General features: G+C 38.6%; 1 protein-coding gene across 8 annotated transcripts in view; it reads left to right on the top strand.

Moving 5' to 3' along the window:
* Positions 1 to 18,633, top strand: part of LOC127452922 (adhesion G protein-coupled receptor B1-like) — a 140,998-nt gene that overhangs the window by 49,596 nt on the left and 72,769 nt on the right. For 3 of the 8 annotated variants that reach the window (XM_051718802.1, XM_051718806.1, XM_051718803.1), the window contains exons 3-5: positions 10,934 to 11,092; positions 14,270 to 14,344; positions 14,812 to 14,916. In XM_051718802.1, the coding sequence (XP_051574762.1) occupies positions 10,934 to 11,092; positions 14,270 to 14,344; positions 14,812 to 14,916 (339 nt within the window). The remainder of the gene's footprint in view (positions 1 to 10,933; positions 11,093 to 14,269; positions 14,345 to 14,811; positions 14,917 to 18,633) is intronic. The other 5 variants (XM_051718804.1, XM_051718805.1, XM_051718808.1 and 2 more) reach the window with 2 other exon arrangements.

Below are 18,633 nucleotides of genomic sequence, written 5' to 3' on the forward strand. Positions count from 1 at the left end.
ACTTTTGATCGGTTTATCTTGCTCATCAGTGAACCATCCGGACCCGAACCGTCCGTCTGACACTGGCCACAAATGCACTCAGCCAAGAGGTCACAGATTTTGTCAATGTGTGACAAATGAAAGAAAAGGGATTATTCTCATCACCATCACAAGATCAGATTGTTTGAGTCTATGTGAAAGAAAAAGAGTTTGTCCCACTTTATATAAGGTGTCTTTAACTACTATGTACTTAAGCATTTGATACAATGTCCTTATTATGTACATATGTGTTGTTGCATTGTACTTACATTTAAAATACAGTACCTGCATGTAATTACATTTGTAGTAACACAGTTAACCTTACCCCTAAACCTAACCCTAACCCAACCCTTACCCTAACACCTTTCTCTGACCCCAAACCCTAAACCTACTACTACTCCAAAACATACCCGCACCTCAACCTCAGTAGCAGTAAATATGCATCTTGGGAATTTTGCAGAACAACAAGTAGTTACACAGTAAATACATTATATTGTATGTATTTTAATGTTACTACATAGTAATTAAAGACACCTAACATAAAGTGTAACCAAAGAGTTTTACAACTCACTTGCTCAATTAATTGCTCACCAATGAGCCAATGAGAGAGAATGTGATTGATCACATGTCACCAGCAATGAAAAAGCAGAGTAAACTGCTTAATTGTCTAAATGGTGTCTTAATGAACCTTTTATAAATATTGTAAATAACCATAAATTGTTTAAAAAAAAAAAAAAAAAAAAAACATTAAAAGAATGTTGCACAATTAGAGACAGTTTGAATCATAAAGAAGAATAAATTGCATTATTTGTCATTTGATATATGTGCGTTTTTAACAGAATATGTGGAATGCCAGATTTAATGGTGTAATTAGATATCTGAATGACTTCTTCATTTGTATACTTTTATGTGATTTAATAAAGAGACAAATACATTGTCTGCTGCCTGGAACATCTCAGATATGCTTATCAAACAGGAGCAAAAATATGGTTGCAGGAAAAATTTACTTGGATTTCTGTGTAATTTGGTCACAAAATATGATATTTCAGATCAAATGATTGCAGTTTGTTCAGTACAGATATGGATGGATATCATTGTGTGTGTCTTATTGTGTGTTATTAGTTTAAGCAGACTGAGTTTGATTAGTGTTGTTTCAAGACAAATTTATGCAGACATCCAGGTAAATCCAACAGGTTCATATACTTTTCTTTCAACTGCATGCCTATTTCACAGTTTAAGCCAACAAATATCTCAATTCCAAATTTTGCAAATAGAACTGGGATGTTGGCTAGTTTAATGCACCTCACGGTTCAGAACGAAACCATTTATACAGAGTCTAAACAGCTTAAAAATTCTGGGTTATGTCACTGGGATTGTTTAATTGAGTGTGGGTGTGCATAGGGAGTTTTGGGGGATGCGGCGTAATAAGGGAAAGATTATGGAGCAGTAAGGAAGCAGACCTGAGTTGTGTTTCCTGCCCCTGGAGTGAGGTTAATCAATGAGATGTGTAAACACAGCTGTTCAAATATTTATTCCAAGCAGGATGAGTGCAGTAATACACACACATGCACACTGAACAGTGGATTAGACCTGTGAGCTTTAGCCATCGGAGGGAGAGATAGAGACAGACAGAGGGAAAAAAAGAGTGAAATGATGGATGGTTCATTTCCTTTTGTTCAAATACTCCCAGAAAGCAATATTTTATCTGTTTCGTTTCTACATCAATAAGAAAAGACATCTAATTTCTTTGAACCTCTTCAAAGAGTACAATCAGATAGCAAGAGTTTTTTTTCCCCCTCAACCTTTTTAAATGTTACATTTTATAATCTATCTTCATTGTTACATCATTTGACCTCTAGCCACAAACAGTTATTAGTTTTAGATATAGATTTTTATTTTTATTTTATTATTATTATTTCATGTTTATTTTATTTTTATTTTCAATTGGCCCTATTTATTTTAATTTAGTTTAGTTTTCATTTTACTTTATGAACGTTAGCTTTTTTTTTTTTTTTTTTACTTTTTTATTTCAGTGTTTTCTAGTTTTAGTTTAGTGATAGTTATGAAGTATATTTACATGTAAATATTTTAGGGCTGCACAATTTTATGTATTAACTGATATAATTTAAATACATTTAAAAGTGTTAAAATTTTCTCATTTATTTCCATCTACTGGCATTGTTTTTTTGTTTTTTTTTAATATAGCCAGTTTTAAAATGTTAGAATATACTACTATGTATCAAAAAGAAAAATCATTTCAACAAATTAAATTATGTAATTAATCAGAAATGAATTGAATCAGAAATGAGTCATTTTTATTTTATTCTAATCTTTTGGGTCATGGAAATCTATTTTAGTTTAGTCTCAGTGTTTTTATATACATATACAGTATGTATATATATATATATATATATATACATTTATTATGTCAGTTTTCAAATAGTTTTGGATTATGATCATAACGCTGGCCAGAAACACACACTCTCTCTCTGTCTCTGTCCTTTGCATTCTATGTTGTCTGCATGGATGCCAATGATTAATAGCATCCTCTGGGTGTCAGCACTTACCGTGTTTCGCTTTCCACATTCTGTCCCCTGCAGACAACAATGCTTAATACACAAAAGCAGCAAGAAAAAAAAGAGTAATATTCCAAATGTCTAAATGAACTGAAGAGCTTTGTAAATCAAGTCAAATAATTTGTATTTGTATAGTGCTTTTCACAACACACATCGTTTCAAAGCAGCTTTACAGGAAATCATGCATTAACAAAAACAAAACAAAAAATGAAACTGTAATATTTATAATGTCTTACAGTGATCATTGTGTAGCTTGATTAAATATGATTATAAAATGTGTATAGAAATTAAATAATTAAATATTAATTGTATTTAGAACCCTTGTGAGCAAGCTGAAGGCGACTGTGGCAAGGAACACAAAACTCCATAAGATGTTGGTTAATGGAGAAAAATAACCTTGGGAGAAACCAGGCTCACTGCGGGGACCTGTTCCCCTCTGGCTAAACAACATGAATATAATGCCAATATTAGTTATTTGTGTGAAGTGCAAGTCATGGATTTAAATTTGTAAATTAAGCATTAAGGTCCAGTGTTTTAAAAATAAAAATAAAATATTTTTTATGAACTTTAAGATTAATGACTAATGTCTTTGAAGTCCATCCTGGATTAACTGCAGAAGTTTACATTGCATACAAGTTTACAAGATGCATTGTCCTTTGTTAGTTGGCTTTTGTTGGCAATTAAATGATAATCTATGTATTCAATTTCAAAAGTGTAGTCCATCAATAGACAAAGGTGATGCAGGCAGAGATAAATGATGAGGTGCATCGCAGTTCAACCGCAGGTCATTTCAGTGAGGTTCGATGGGGTCCATACTAAGTCCAAGGTTCAGGCAGTGGCATATGAAGTATCTGATTTCTTACAGTTTGAGTTGGCATCAGCTCATCCTCTGATATCAAAAAACTGAAGTGATGTCTGGCTAGCACTAGCTGTCATTTTCTCTCAGCGACACATTGCAGTGGAGTGCGACACCAAGCAGGAACGGAGCTGGATCTGGCAGGCTCTGATCAACTCGGGATATGAATCCCAATGTTGAGACATGGAAACATATAGAATAATTTTAGCATAGATGCCATTCAATTTTATGCAGAATTATAGATCATGATGGATATTTCTGGTTCCGGCAGACCTAACTAAAGCAGCCTAATTGTGAGTTGAAGGATAAATTAGGTGTATGCCTGGCTAAATAGATGAATCTTTAGTCTAGACTTAAACTGAGAGAGTGTGTCTGCATCCTGAACAGTGTTAGGGACACTCTTCCATAGTTTAGGAACCATTTATGAAAAGGAGCTACCTCTTTTTGTGGATTTTGATATTTTTAGAATTATTAACAAGCCAGAATTTTGTGATCGTAATGAATGTGACAAAATATAGCGTGTCAGAAGGTCACTTAAGTACTGTGGAGCTAGACCATTCAAAGCTTTGTATGTAGTTAACAGAATTTTAAAATTAATACGAAATTTATCAGGTAACCGATGTAACGATGATAAAATTGGGATAATATGATTATATTTCTTAGTTTTAGTCAGCACTCTGGCAGCTGCATTTTGAACCAACTGAAGTTTATTTATTGAACTTGCTGGACATCCTCCCAGTAATGCATTACAATAATCTAGTCTTGAGGTCATGAACGCATTAATTAATTTTTTGGCCTCAGCAACAGAGAGCATGTGTCGTAATTTAGCAATATTTCTCAGGTGGAAGAATGCTGTTCTACAAACATTGGAAATATGATTTTCAAAGGACAGATTGGTATCAAATAGAACACCTAAGTTCTTTGCTGAAGAAGATGACGTAAAAGTACACCCAACGAGAGTCAAATTATATTTTAGCGGCTTATTTTTAGAGGTTTTTGGTCCAATCATTAGTACCTCTGTTTTGTTGTAATTTAGTAGAAGGACATTTCTGGCCAACCAATCTTTGATTTCACTGATACAATCTGCTAATTTGGAGAATTGTGAATTTACGTTGGGTATCGTCGGCATAACAGTGGAAACTTATTTCATGATTCCTGATAATATCTACCAGGGGAAGCATGTATAAGGAGAAAAGCAGAGGTCCTAAAACTGATTTAGGACTGGTTGACTGCATAGTTCCAATTTTATTTCAGATTTGTTTTCAGTTTTATCAGTAAAGAAATTCATGAAGTCATTACTATTGTGTTGCGAAGAAATATCTGGTTCAGTCGATGCTTTATTCCTAACCAATTTAGCCACAGTACTGAATAAACATCTAGGATTGTTGTGGTTATTTTCTGTGAGTTTGCTAAAATATGCTGACCTGGCAACTTTTAGTGCCTGTCTGTAGCTACAGACACAATCCTTCCATGCACTGCGAAATACATCTAAATTTGTATTCTTCCACTTGCGCTCCATTTTCCGAGCTGCTCTCTTGAGAGCTGGCGGGGGGGGGGGGGGGGGGCGGGCACACTATCAAGAGTGCTAGAGAAGACTGTATTTATATTTTCTGTTATTTCATCAAGTTCTTCTAGACTTTTGACTTACTGAGTATGTGAGACAATTCTGGAAAATTATTAGTGAAGCTATATTTAGTGGTTGAAAGAATACTTCTGCCTGAACGATAGCATGGTGTAGATTGAGTGACATTAGCTGATCGCAACAAACAAGTGACAAGGTAATGATAGAACTTCTGCGGTAGAATTTCTATAGTATCAACATCAACTCCATATGACAGAATTAAATCTAGCGAATGATAATGGCGATGAGTTGGTCCTGACTCCAAGAGATTTGAGAATATCAATAAATGCTAATCCCAATGTGTCATTTTCATTATCTTTGTGAATGTTGAAGTCACCAACAATTAAAGCTCTATCTAAATTAACTACTAAATCAGATTTTCTAAATCACCAAGGAAACAAGAGTAAGGCCCGGGTGATCTATATACTGTAGCAAGTGAAAAATATTTTTTATTTATATCTGACGGTGTCATATTAAGCATTATTAGTTCAAAAGACAAACTTATATCCTGTCCTCTGAGTAACACCAAAAACTTCTTGTTTATAACAATAACCTGGGGGAGTAGATTCATTTAAACTAATATATTCATCTGGTTTAAGCCAGGTTTCAGTCAGAGCTCATCCAAATTATGATCTGTAATAATTTCATTTACAATAAGTGCTTTGGTAGACAGAGATCTAATGTTTAGTAGCCCTACCTTTATGAGTGGTTTATCTTTTTTTTTTTTTTTTTAAGTTTGACCTTAATCAATTTTTTTCTAAATGATTTAGTGAGAGTTGTGTGTTTGGTAGTTCGGGGATCAGACACAGTCTCCATATGATATCTAGGTGATACAGTCTCTATGTGTTGAAGTTTATGTGACCTATGTGACATCTCAAGGCAGCTAGCAGAAGTTTGATTTAACCAGTTTGTCTGCTTCCTGACCTGGGCCCCAGTTAGTCAAATACTATCATTATTAAGACTATGAGCCAAATTACTAGAGAGGAGAGCGGCACCTTCCCTGGATCTCTCTTTATCTGGTCAGGTCTACCCCAAAAACTCTTCCAATTGTCTATAAATCCTATGCTATTCTCCAGACACCACTCAGATATCCAGCCACTAATCTACCATAAACCTTGTCACCACAATGAGTAGGGAGGTGGCCCAATCATATTACAGTGTCTGACATTGTTTTTGCAAGTTCACACACTTCTTTAACATTATCTCTAATGATTTCCGACTGGCGAAGCCGGACATCATTAGTGCCAACATGAATAACAATTTTAGAAAATCTACATTTAACATTAGCCAGCACTTGTAAATTTGATCTGATGTCAGACGCCCGAGCCCCCGAAATGCATTTAACAATGTTGGCTGGAGTCTCTATTTCCACGTTCCTTACAATAGAATCACCAATTATTAGGGCTTTTTCAACATGATCCTCAGTGGGTGCATAACTGAGTGGGGAGAATCGATTGGAAACCCTAACAGGAACGGGAGAGTGGTGTCGCTTTGCTGAGCGAGTATGCCGCCGAGACATCATCCAATCGCCCAGCTGTGGGGGCTCTAGAGCCGGAACCAAAGTATGTGTGTTGCTCGCTGTTCTACCCACATCCGAAACAGTATCTACCGGCTTCTCTTTCTCACTAACCTCCACTAGTGTTTGGATGCATGCCTCTAGCTCATTAACCTTCTCCGTCAGCCTGACTATTTCCTTACATTTATTACATGTGAATCCCTCACTGCTGATGGAAGAAGCTATAGTAAACATGTGGCATGCAGGAAGCAATAACATGAGCAGATGCCATGACTTACCGCAATTGTTTGTTGTTGTTGTTATGGTTGTTCTTGAGTGGCGAGGGTTTGAGATCAATGTGGTTCCTAATCAGCAGATGTTTGAGACTGATGCAATAATCCGTGTAAAACACAGTGGAGAAAATGAATGCACGCAGTTGAGACACGAAATGTAGACAAAAAGAAAAAAAAAACAGAGAAACAGGTGCGCACGATATAATACACACAGATGAAACAGTAGAAAAGCGGAAAAACCCGAAGCATGCAGTAAAATAGCAAAGGACAAAATGATGAATGTATAAGAATGATAATAAACAATGCTAAGCAGGCTAGCAAGCTACAAACACCCGTGCAGCGTGCCATCAGCAACAGGAACAGGAACAGGACGTAAGTAGTACAATAGATGCTCCATTTGCTGCTGTAGGTGGGATAATGTGAAATCTTATATTGATCATTTCTGTAACTTGTGCTGAAATGGTTCTGCCTAACTACAGAAGGTAGTGAAGGTGAATTTGAGGGCTTCATAAGGTTTTCAGCTAGGTTACACTTACAAATGGGCAAAATTATATATATCCACACACAATCATCATGCCACAGCTGCAATGCAAAGATGGGGGAAAGATAGAAAGATAGAGGGAGAGTTGATGGACAGAAAAGCAGAGGACGAATGTGAGAATTTAAAGATGTAAAAAAGGACACAAACTTATCCGTTCTGGAGTGGAACTTCAATAAATTGCCCTTAGAAGGTCTCTGCATTGTTCTGTCTTTTCTGAGCGCTGAAGTAAAGCAATTATTGTTAATTTACACTTTACAAATTGATTCTGTTATTAATTTTATCTGACTCCAATTTATATATCTGACTCCAATTTAAGTTGACCTCTAATTTAAATTAAAGCTCTAATTAACTTCTGATTATTCTTTTAATTTGATCTTTTTAAGTTTTTGATTACTCTAAATCCTCTTCTATTCATTGTCCTTTCGATCTTTGGAGTCTTACGCCGGCCGTTATTAAATTACGTAAACCTCCCGAAAAAGATAGCCAGTTCCGTTCTTAGTCAGCGGTTGTAGGGTTAACTAATATCATCTGGTTTGGCTTGTCTCATAACCAGACGATATTGCCGCTTAGTCACGTACATACAACTTGCTAAGACGGGCGGTGAGCAGTATGGCTTTCTCCTACCCGGTTGTCCAGGGTGGTTTCTCCTATATTAAAGCTCCAGTATGGTCTACCCTGGTCTAATGAAATTCAAATCCTACACGGTTGTCCTAGGTGGTTTCTCCTACCTGGTTGTCCTGGGTGGTTTCTCACAGTGATTCCAGAGAAATTCAGAATAAATCAAATAATAACAATTTATTTGCCAGGTAGGATATAAAACATTGTTAAACAAACATTCCTAAAAATAAGATATAAGTCAGAGAAACATACTTGGCAAACAGAAACTACATACAGCGACAGTATGGGAGATCTGAATACAGACTCCCCAAGATTCTTGCCAACTTTCCTTAAATACCCAGACAGAATAAACACTGCGTACCAAATGGTATAATCCTTTGAACAATGAGAATTTGGGGGTGAATGGGTTCTTGACTTCCTGGGGTTTAACCTTGTTAACATACAGGAGATAATTTAAGTTGCAGGTCAAGGAGGGGGATAGACCTCCAGAATTATGCAGTATTTGGCAAAGACCTTATAACTTTGTTACCATTAGTTTTATCAACATGGGAAAGAGACCATTATACTAGTCCCACAGAGACCTCTTGTGATTTCAAACACATACAGTTGCATTCTTTGTTTTCATGGTATTTGTTATATTTTTACATATAAATCTTGTGTCTTTGTATTGGTCCTGAGCTGTTGAAGGGGAGAGAGAAGAGGGGGCAGCAAGGTGATTTGCAATTTATCACACTGTGGTGATATTCAGGTGAAGATTTCAGCTTTGTAAAACAATGCAAAGGTGATTTTCAAATTATCACACGTGGTGATATTCAGGTGTAGATTTCAGCTTTTGTGAGAGACTTCTATGACATTGATTCTCGCAGAGTTTTTTTTACTTTTACCGGAAATGGCGCCTTTTGGGTGTAGACATCCTGGTGCCAGCCTTACAAAGATGACATAGTGTGCGCTGCAGAGGGTCTCAATGTACGCAAGCTTTCACCGAAAAAGAGAAGCACACTAAATTATTGAATAAAATGTCCTTGGGGAGAGAGAAAGAAAACACTACATTATTCTTCCCCCATTTCTCCTCCAGCCTGTGATTATTGAGCCAAAAAAAAAAAAAAAAAAGAAAGGTTGTACTCTCCCATCATTGTTCACAGAGAGAGAAAACCTTATCTCCTAATGGAGTATTATTTTTTCCTATCAGGATTTTTGTTTTATTCTCTTTCTCAAGATTCTTTTACGAATATTCTCACCCTTCTCGTTTCTACCATAGCCATTTTCACTGTCTCTTCATATTCCCATTTGTTTTAAATAAGGTTGAAGTCATTCAGCACAGAAGCTAAGAAGTTTATGTATCTTATATAGTCTGATTTCACCACTTATTTTCCCCTTGGAGCAGGGATTGGCTATGCTGTTTATGTCACTTTTGATTGGTTGATGAAGCCATCTGACTTGAAGCGTGATTGGTGGATAGGATTAATCAAGGTAGCGTGCTAAAGGTACCCCAGTTCATTTTGCATGTGATTGTCACTTGCTGTGCAAGGATGACATTTGAATGTATATTCAAGGTTGAGGCATTGAAGATTAGAATCTGTTATGTTTATTAGGTGAATATGTCTCACACACTATGCGGCTAAGCCAATCTCAGCACCCCAAGTAAACAATTTGACATTAATCCCTCATCCTGCTGAAACAAATAGATATTGATTCTGCATTTCAGCACACGTCTGCCTTATCAGCTTTGTTCTTTCTTGCCTTTGTATGGTATAATGTTTTAACTCAGGCTTTGCATGAGGGCTGCTTAAAGTTTAACCGTCTATGCTGGGTTTATTTGATATTAACTGGTCTTTATATGGTCAGTGTGGGCCCTCTACATGAATAAATGCTACAATGTACTGATTTTTCACTGATTCTATCTTTCTCTTTTTCTTTTCAGTAAAATTGATTTGTGAGTAATTAAAAATGTCTGTAGCTGGACATGGTCCAGCTTCATGTTCTATTCATGCAGATTAATAAATATTTGTCAGGGCCTCCTGGATCAGACAGGCAGCAAAGTCTGTTATTAAACATTCATGAGGGAGAAGAACACAGGGACTCATATCCAACTGGTATTTATGGGTCCATTCCTACATCTTTGTGCCATCATGATGGATTACAAAATCAGGACGTTATTGCTTAGCACCAATGGAAATTTAATTTGTGTCATAGTTATGGGAATGTATTAACAAATCAGTTTTGCTTAGGCGTGATGTTCATAGGGAATGTGTATGTTTATGTTGTATGTGTGGGTTTAAAACAGTCAATGTCAATGTCAATGTCAACTTTATTTATAGAGCACAATTTATGCAACAGCCATTGACCAATGTGCTGTACAACCAGAGCTATAAAACAAAAATACACCATAGAATAAGACAAAAGAAAACAGCAAAACATGAAACCGACATTAGGCTTGATTAAAAGCCAAGGAGAAAAAACGTTTTTAGCAAAGATTTAAAAATGATAATGTCATAGCTGTTCTTATGTGTACAGGCAAACTGTTCCAAAGCTTGGGACCAGCTATGGCAAAGTACAATCACCACTTTGCTTAAGTCTAGACCTAGGTACAACAAGCAGTCTTTGAGCCCCAATCTAATGGCTCTAGAGGGGAATACGAAGTAGGTCAGAAAGATATGAAGGCACTATTCAGTGACATATAAACAAATAAAAGGATTTTAAAATCAACTCTGAAACGGACAGGTAACCAGTGAAGAGAGGCTAAGATAGGTGTAATATGTTCACGTTTCTGTATACCCTTCAAGAGTTTTGCAGCAGCATTCTGGACCATTTGTAGATGGGCCAGAGAAGAGGAGTTAATTCCGTAAAACAGGAAATTACAGTAGTCTAAACATGATGAAATGAAAGCATGGATCACTCTTTCAAAATCTTTTCAGGTGGCTGGAGTGGGTGGGGCAACTGGGCGGAGTGTAGCAGTGAATGTGGGGGAGGGGTCCAGACACGCACACGTACTTGTCAGTCACCTCCTGAGGAGGCGTACCTGTGTGAGGGAGTTCTGGAGGAGGGCCGGCCTTGCAACGCACAGCCCTGCATCGGTAAGTTCCAATTGTGCATGTATGCATGTGAACGCTCACCTGTCCACAACCACAAACATCTTTCTACCTCACATCCTCTCTCTTGTCTTCTCTTTTTCTCTCGTTCTATCTGACACCTCATTTTTACATTTTTCACATTTCACTGTAAAATAAGATGTCTGCTTCTTGTGTGACAGAATAACAGAGCAATACACTGCAAAAATTGTTTTTTTAATCAGTGTTTTTGTCTTACCTTCACTAAAAATATCTAAACACGCTTGAAACAAGATTCATTTACTTGAGAAGCAAATTTGTGTAAGATCATTAGGCTGGTTTTGAGAGAATATATTTTGAATTAGGCACTTATTTTCTAACGTCATTGGCATTTAAAAAAAAAAAAAAATTTATTTATTTATTTTATTGGTTGAACCATAAATCTTATTAAATTTAGTGAAGTTAACACAAAAAAGGGTGGGGGGGGGGGGGACTATTTGCCACTGGGGCAATACAATAATCATAATTTACATTTACATTTAATCATTTAGCAGACACTTTTATCCAAAGCGACTTAAAAATGAGGAACATAAGCAATTTGTCATATAAAAGTCAACAATATCTGTAGTATCACACTGGCAAGTTCTCACAGTGCCTGGAGTAGTAAAGATTACCCGACTGGAAAATATATACTGTATATTTTTACATGAGAAGTTAAATTGCATTTTATATATTTATATTTATAATGTATAAAATTGTATATAAAAACTGTATGTAAATAAGATTGAAACTACCAACATATTTTTTAATATAATTATGTAATATAATAAATACAATATATAGTGTATATTATTACAATATATAATGTATATTCAGGGTTGGGAGGGTTACACTACAGATTACAGAATACATGCTGTAAAATGTAATTTGTAACGTATTCAGTAAGATTACTCAAGGTCAGTTATGTATTCTAAATACTTTGGATTACTTCTTCAGCACTGGTCGATTTTTTCACTTGTTTTGACTATAAAAACTCTGCCAGTACAGTAAAAGACAAAATAGACATGTTAAAAATACATCCTCTGAAAAATCTAAATATCTTATGCAGTGTTTTTTCTAAAACACGAAAAATCTAATTGATCTTGTTTTAAGGATTTTTAGATATTTTTACAGGAAAACAATACAAAAATTATTATCAAGAATACGATTTTTGCCCTAATATCAAAGGTCTTACTAGAAAAAAGAAATTATGATCCAATGTGAATTTTCTTGATAAAAAAATATGATCGTGCCTGGTAACAAGAAATAGCATTTTAGCTTAGTGTAAAGCTGACAATTTACACAAGGTTTATTTCTATTTCTTCTGCTCCAAACTTAGTTCAAACTTTCTTCTCTGTCTGCTCGTATGAATGTAACACATCATTTAGAAAGTGTTTCACCGCTGTTCAAATGCACTTTGGATCGCATAATTTACATGTATAAATGTTTTCCATCTAAAAGGACTAAATATTAAATGAAACAAATGACAATAAAATGTAAAGTAATCTCTTCAATAATCAAAATAATTTTTGAATGTAACTGTATTCTAATTACCAATGATTTAAATTGTAACTGTAGTGGAATACAGTTACTTGTATTTTAAATACGTAATCCCGTTACATGTATTCCGTTACTCCCCAACCCTGTGTATATTATTATATACATAATATATTAATATTGCTAATATTTATATAAACTCAAACCTATAAATAAGATATATTCTCTTTTATAAATATAAATATATAAAATGCTATTTAGCTTATAAATATATGTGCCAGTCAGGAGAGAGAAAAAAAAAAAAAAAACTTTATTTAGAATATAATATAATATTGTCACAGAATGGGGTGTTTTAAGGACAGACCCATGCACACATGGCATCAGTGAGCTTTTTTAAAATAGAAAACAAACTTAACACAAACTCTCTCGAGGGAGAAAAGAACACAAACAAACCCAACTGAAATAAATACATGAAGAACTGAACCAACAGGAAAGGAAACCAACCAACAAATGAAACAATCCAGCACAGGACAGCAAACACGAGGAACTAATAAAGGGAGAGAAATCAAACAGGTTAACAGGGGGACAGGTGAAACCAATAAACTAATAATTAGCAGAAAAGGAGGCGGGGTGTGAAGCAAGACTGAGAGACATGTGGCAATACAGAAACTAAACAAAGTCATGCGCTCTCACAGACACAACACCCGAATGACACGAGCACATACCGCCAGAGACAAAGGCAACATGCACTCATGCCAAACGACAGACAAGACAGGACGTTTGTGTGAGGGTTCGTCCACAAATAAACAGGCACCAAGACTGAAGTGGCCGAACCCCAGCACAACATGACAATGGATCGCGACCCGGACACACAGCACAAGGTCGTGAGAGACAAACACAAAACAATTAACACGAGTGCATGCCGCAATAATGACATAAGAGCAATGCATTCGTGCCAATAACCAACAAGCCGAGAATGCATGACAGCACCAAAAGGACAAGCCATGCACGCTCACATAGACTGGACAAGACACTAAACAAGAGTGTCAGGGCTCAGCCACAATTGCTTAGCACCAATGTGTAACAAAACACAATCAACATGGCTGAACTCTGACATAATATAATATAATATAATATAATATAATATAATATAATATAATATAATATAATATAATAATAAAAACAATATTAAAACAATATAAATATAATATTAATTTAATTAATATGAAACTATATAATATTAATATTAATGTCAAGCTGTAAATAAAACATATTAGTTATTATTAATTATTTCATATTAGTCTAATGTAATATTATGCAATTTTGCCTTAAGTAAATTTATCTTGTTTTAAGGATATTTAGATATTTTTACTGGGAAACAGGACAAAAGTTTCAGTGAAACATTATACATACAACTATTCTCTAAAATATATATATATATATATATATATATATATATATATATATATATATATATATTAACATTATACAATTTTGCCTCTCAAGTTAACTTATCTTGTTTTAAGGATGTTTTGATCATTTTTTAGGAAAACAAGACAAAAATACAGATTATAAAACTATTCTTTGCAATGTAACATTTTACAATTATACAATTATAGACTGATGATAGAATGTGCCATTTTTGTGTGCTTTTTATTGGACCTATAGGATACAGGCAGTATTCCTCTAAAGGCAAGGGCTTAAGTCCAGTGAAATACAATGAAGTGCAAGAGGCCATGCTTGGTAAGGGCAACACTCAGTGTTAGTGTGAATGTGACTGTAGTGAGTAGATCTCCACTTCAGTTTGGATGGAGGCCATGAGTAAATAACCCACTCCATGGTCGACGCCATCAGCTGCAGATGTCTTCACCATGATTGTCTGTGTCTCCATTCTGCATGGTCTGCTTATTTTCATCTGCCATCCACTGCTCAATCCATCTCGCCCTCTTCCTGCACACTGCCATTCCTCAGGGTTCAAAGCACACGTTTCAAAGTCACACAACCTCTTTTGATCACACATAAGTGTCAAAACTCTCACTGAATTTCAAACCAGATTCAGAAGTTCACTTTTTGATTCCTCCTCAGTTTTGTAACATGTTAAACTTTACACAAAATCCCAAGCATGGCTGATGCTGGTTTAGGTGTTCAGATCACACAGCTCTGCCCAATTAGAAGTCGACTATAGTTGCTAACCCCAACCCATCCTGCAGGCAAAGGCCGACTTGGTACTCGTAGCCAATCCCTGCGCTCTGTGGACAGCCATAAACGGGAGGACTCAGATAAGACCCACAGCGGACAGCAGTCTTCCCAAACAGGTAAGAAGACATCAGCCTCCTCTGCTGCTTGGGGTTACACACATATACACAACCAAATAAATGCACACACTTGCAAACTTTGCAACTGATTGTAGAAGTACACATAAAGGGGAGTAGACTGGATGCGTTTGTGGCTATGGCTTGTGTTTTTTTTTGTTGTTGTTGTTGTTGACGGGATTTTGTTTACGTCTCGTCATGTTTATTATGGCATGGTTCATGGTGGTACATTGAGATGTCCATGAATCATGGACACCATTGCTTAATCTGAAGCTAAAAGAGTTTTGAAATGGTCTTGACCCTTTCGCCATACTATAAAAACAAACAAGAACATGACACAGCTTACTTTGGGTTGGTTGTGTTTGGTTGCATGCTTTAACACATATTTTAGGCTACCATATGATGTTATCCCTAATTTTTGTATTTGTCTATGGTTTATGTGAATACTGCATTAATTTGTTTCTTTCATTTCTACCATGGCTACAAAAATAAGTCTGTTAAAGAAATACATTTGACATTATTCACGCTAACGCCATCTTTGATTTTTAATGGGAATGACAACAACGCTGTGAGGGATATTCTCTTCAATTGGCTTTACTGCAGATGAAAGTGTTTTTGGATCGTTCTGCAGACAAAACATTGAAAAAATATCTGTCCAAGAACATTCAGTATACAAAGAACTCCAGACAACATGAGTTGTGGAAAATCAGACATGATCTAGGAGCTTTGTACAGCTTTATACCCTTCGTGCCATTGAAAAGATGGTAAGTCTATCCCTCACAGCCTCGTTTTCATTCCCATTAAAAATCAAATAAGGTCTATTGCTCCATGTAATTCCAATGTATCAAATATATAAATTTAACAATCAATGTGAATCTATAAATGGAGAGACTTAGAGCTCTGTTGTACAAGTTGCACACACACAGAATCCTTCCGATCTCATCAGAAACAATCAATTGAAAATCTGCTGTAATCCATGGTTTTACAATCTTTTTTTATTTTACTTTTGTAAGAATATGGGATGGTACCAAAATTTTAAACAAATTGGCATATATAAAGGGAATGGTGCAAATAAGATAATGTAGGTACAGTTTTTAGAATTCTGTGTGGATGCACTTTTAGAATGGATAATACTAACCAAGATTTATGCATGTAGCTCCTGAATGTTATTAAGATTAGGTTAAATCTTACCCTCTTTTATCAGTTTCCTTTTTTGAAAGTCAGTATAATTTAATTGGAAATTCTTGAGTATTCAGTTCCCTATCTGTCACTCACTCGACGTTGTGTCGATGTAGTGACACTAGGGGTCACTCTTGGGAGCCCAAAACACCTCTGGTCTTTGATAAAAGGCCAGTGAAAATGAAAATGTCACTCCCCAGGACATATGGGTATAAAAGGAGCTGGTATGCAACCACTCATTCAGATTTTCTCTTCGGAGCCAAACGGTCGATGTTCACTGAGCTGAATTCCACGACTGATTGCGAGAACATGACCATGGCAACGTTGCGGTCAAGAAAGCAAGCCACCCCAGTGGCTCCCTGCCTCGCTCCTTCTACCTACGGGTATGAGGCCAGGGTGGCTAGCACCCCAATGGAACCACCTCCGCCGAGTATCCCTCCACGGACCTCCCATTCGCCAGCACGCTCGTCTGCCCCGATTGGGCTTCCAGATGAGTCCGCCGGCTCGTCTCACGGTGAGTTCAACCTCTTGTTCGGAGCCCGCAAAGGTGATGAGCTCTTGATCGCAGCATTGGAGAGCGGGCACGTCCAGTCATGGGAGGCACCTTTTACTGCCCGGTTCCGATCTTTCAGCTCCCCCGCCCTCACTACCCTTGATGGTGGGGCGGCCAGGGGCTATTCAGCAATTCCCCCGGTGGATAAGGCACTCACGGTGCACCTATGTCCATGGGCCTGTAGGTTTACGTCGTCCCTGATGGCCAAAGCCTACAGTGCCGCTGGACAAGCCGCCTCCACCCTGCACACCATGGCTCTCCTGCAAGTCCACCAAGCCAAGGCGCTAAAGGAACTACACGAGGGTAGTTCCGCCCCGGGATTGATGCAGGAGCTGCGCACGGTGACCGACCTCGCTCTCCAGGCGACGAAGGTCACGGCGCGGTCTCTCGGGCGGGCGATGTCCACCTTGGTGGTCCAGGAGCACCACCTTTGGCTCAAACTGGTCAAGATGGGAGAAGCCAACAAGGCACTGTTCCTTGCTGCCCCCATTTCCCAGGTTGGCCTGTTCGGCGACACCGTCGAGGACTTTGCCCAGCAGTTCTCGGCGGTGAAGCAGCAGATGGAGGCTATCCGGCACATCCTGCCCCGGCGCAGCTCAAGATCTTGCACCTCGCCTGCTCGTTGCCAAGGGCATCCCCCTGTGGTGACTGCACTGGCTCCGCCGCAGCCCGCCCCTGTGGCCCAGCCCCGGCATGGAGCCCATCACAGGAAGCAGACGCCATCCGTCTCACGGCCAGCCACCAAGAACCCGTGAAAGGCTACGAAGCGCCCCTGAGACGGGCGACCCAGGGACGACAAAACCCACTGCTTTGGAGCTGGTAAGCAGACCACTCCATCCTCCGGTGGAGGGCCGGGAGGAGAATCTTTTGTTGCCTTTTCATTTAATTTCGCCGCATGCCCAAGTGGCTGCGGTACCCAAGAGTTCAGAAAAAGAGCGGTTTCCTTGTTCCCTGGGTCACATACCCAGTGTGCATGGCCGTCATCATGACCACCGTCCACCATTCCATTTTGGAAGGTTTGGTGCTCCAGCGGCGGTCTACCTGCCCCTGTGTGCCCAGCTGTGTCACAAATCCACCCCCAATGTGACAGTCTCCATGGGTCAAGAGGACAGGCCTCTTTCTCCCCCGTCCCAGTGTTTTCCGGGGGTGGTCACAAGGAGCCAGGTAAGTTCGATGTCCCTGAACTCAGCACAGCCACGACACGGCGTGGCACCTCAGGCTCCGCCCCGCTGTGAGGCCCCACCAACCGGTATGTCCAACGAGATTGCCCCCTTGGTCCCCCTCGCCCGGAGCTTGGACGTGTGGCTTGCGCTTTCAAACCCGTCGTGATGGCTAGTCCGGACTGTCCGACTCGGCTACGCAATTCAGTTCGCCAGGCGTCCACCCAGGTTCAGCGGCCTCCACTTCACCTGGGTGAAGGGCGAGAACGCCGCTACCTTGCACGCAGAGATCGCTACCCTGTTGGTAAACTGCATCTTCCTTGGTCTTCCAGTCACCATGTTTGTAGAAACTCCTCCCCCGTAGGGATGGACCAACCATGGGACTTCTCCACATGACATACTTCCGACAAAGCTCGGCAAGACCATGTGACGTATTTCCACTCAACCCCCCCCCCTCCCTGGGTGGGGTGTGGTCTCTGTGGTGTCTTCCCCTTGGGAGGGACACCCCCCCGACATAGACCTGGTGGCCCCAGTCAGTTAATTCCTTTTTTTGGGGAGAGGAAAAAAAGAGGATAAGAGGCCACGACTGGGCTAGCCTGTCTCTATCTTTTGGGCAGTCGACTTGTCCCCAAAGGGCCGTTCGACACTCATAACAGCGTTGGGGGAGGTTACGTGTCAGCCTGGTGCGCTGGCTACAAGGCACACAGTGGTCTGCTCGTCACACACCGTCAGTTCATGTAACACGGTTCAGCCATTTGTGGCGTTTCATATAGGAACCCCTAGTGTCACTACATCGACACAATGTCGAGTGAGTGACAGATAGGGAAC

Source organism: Myxocyprinus asiaticus, chromosome 15 (assembly GCF_019703515.2).
Source record: "Myxocyprinus asiaticus isolate MX2 ecotype Aquarium Trade chromosome 15, UBuf_Myxa_2, whole genome shotgun sequence".
Classification (NCBI taxonomy): Eukaryota; Metazoa; Chordata; class Actinopteri; order Cypriniformes; family Catostomidae; genus Myxocyprinus; species Myxocyprinus asiaticus.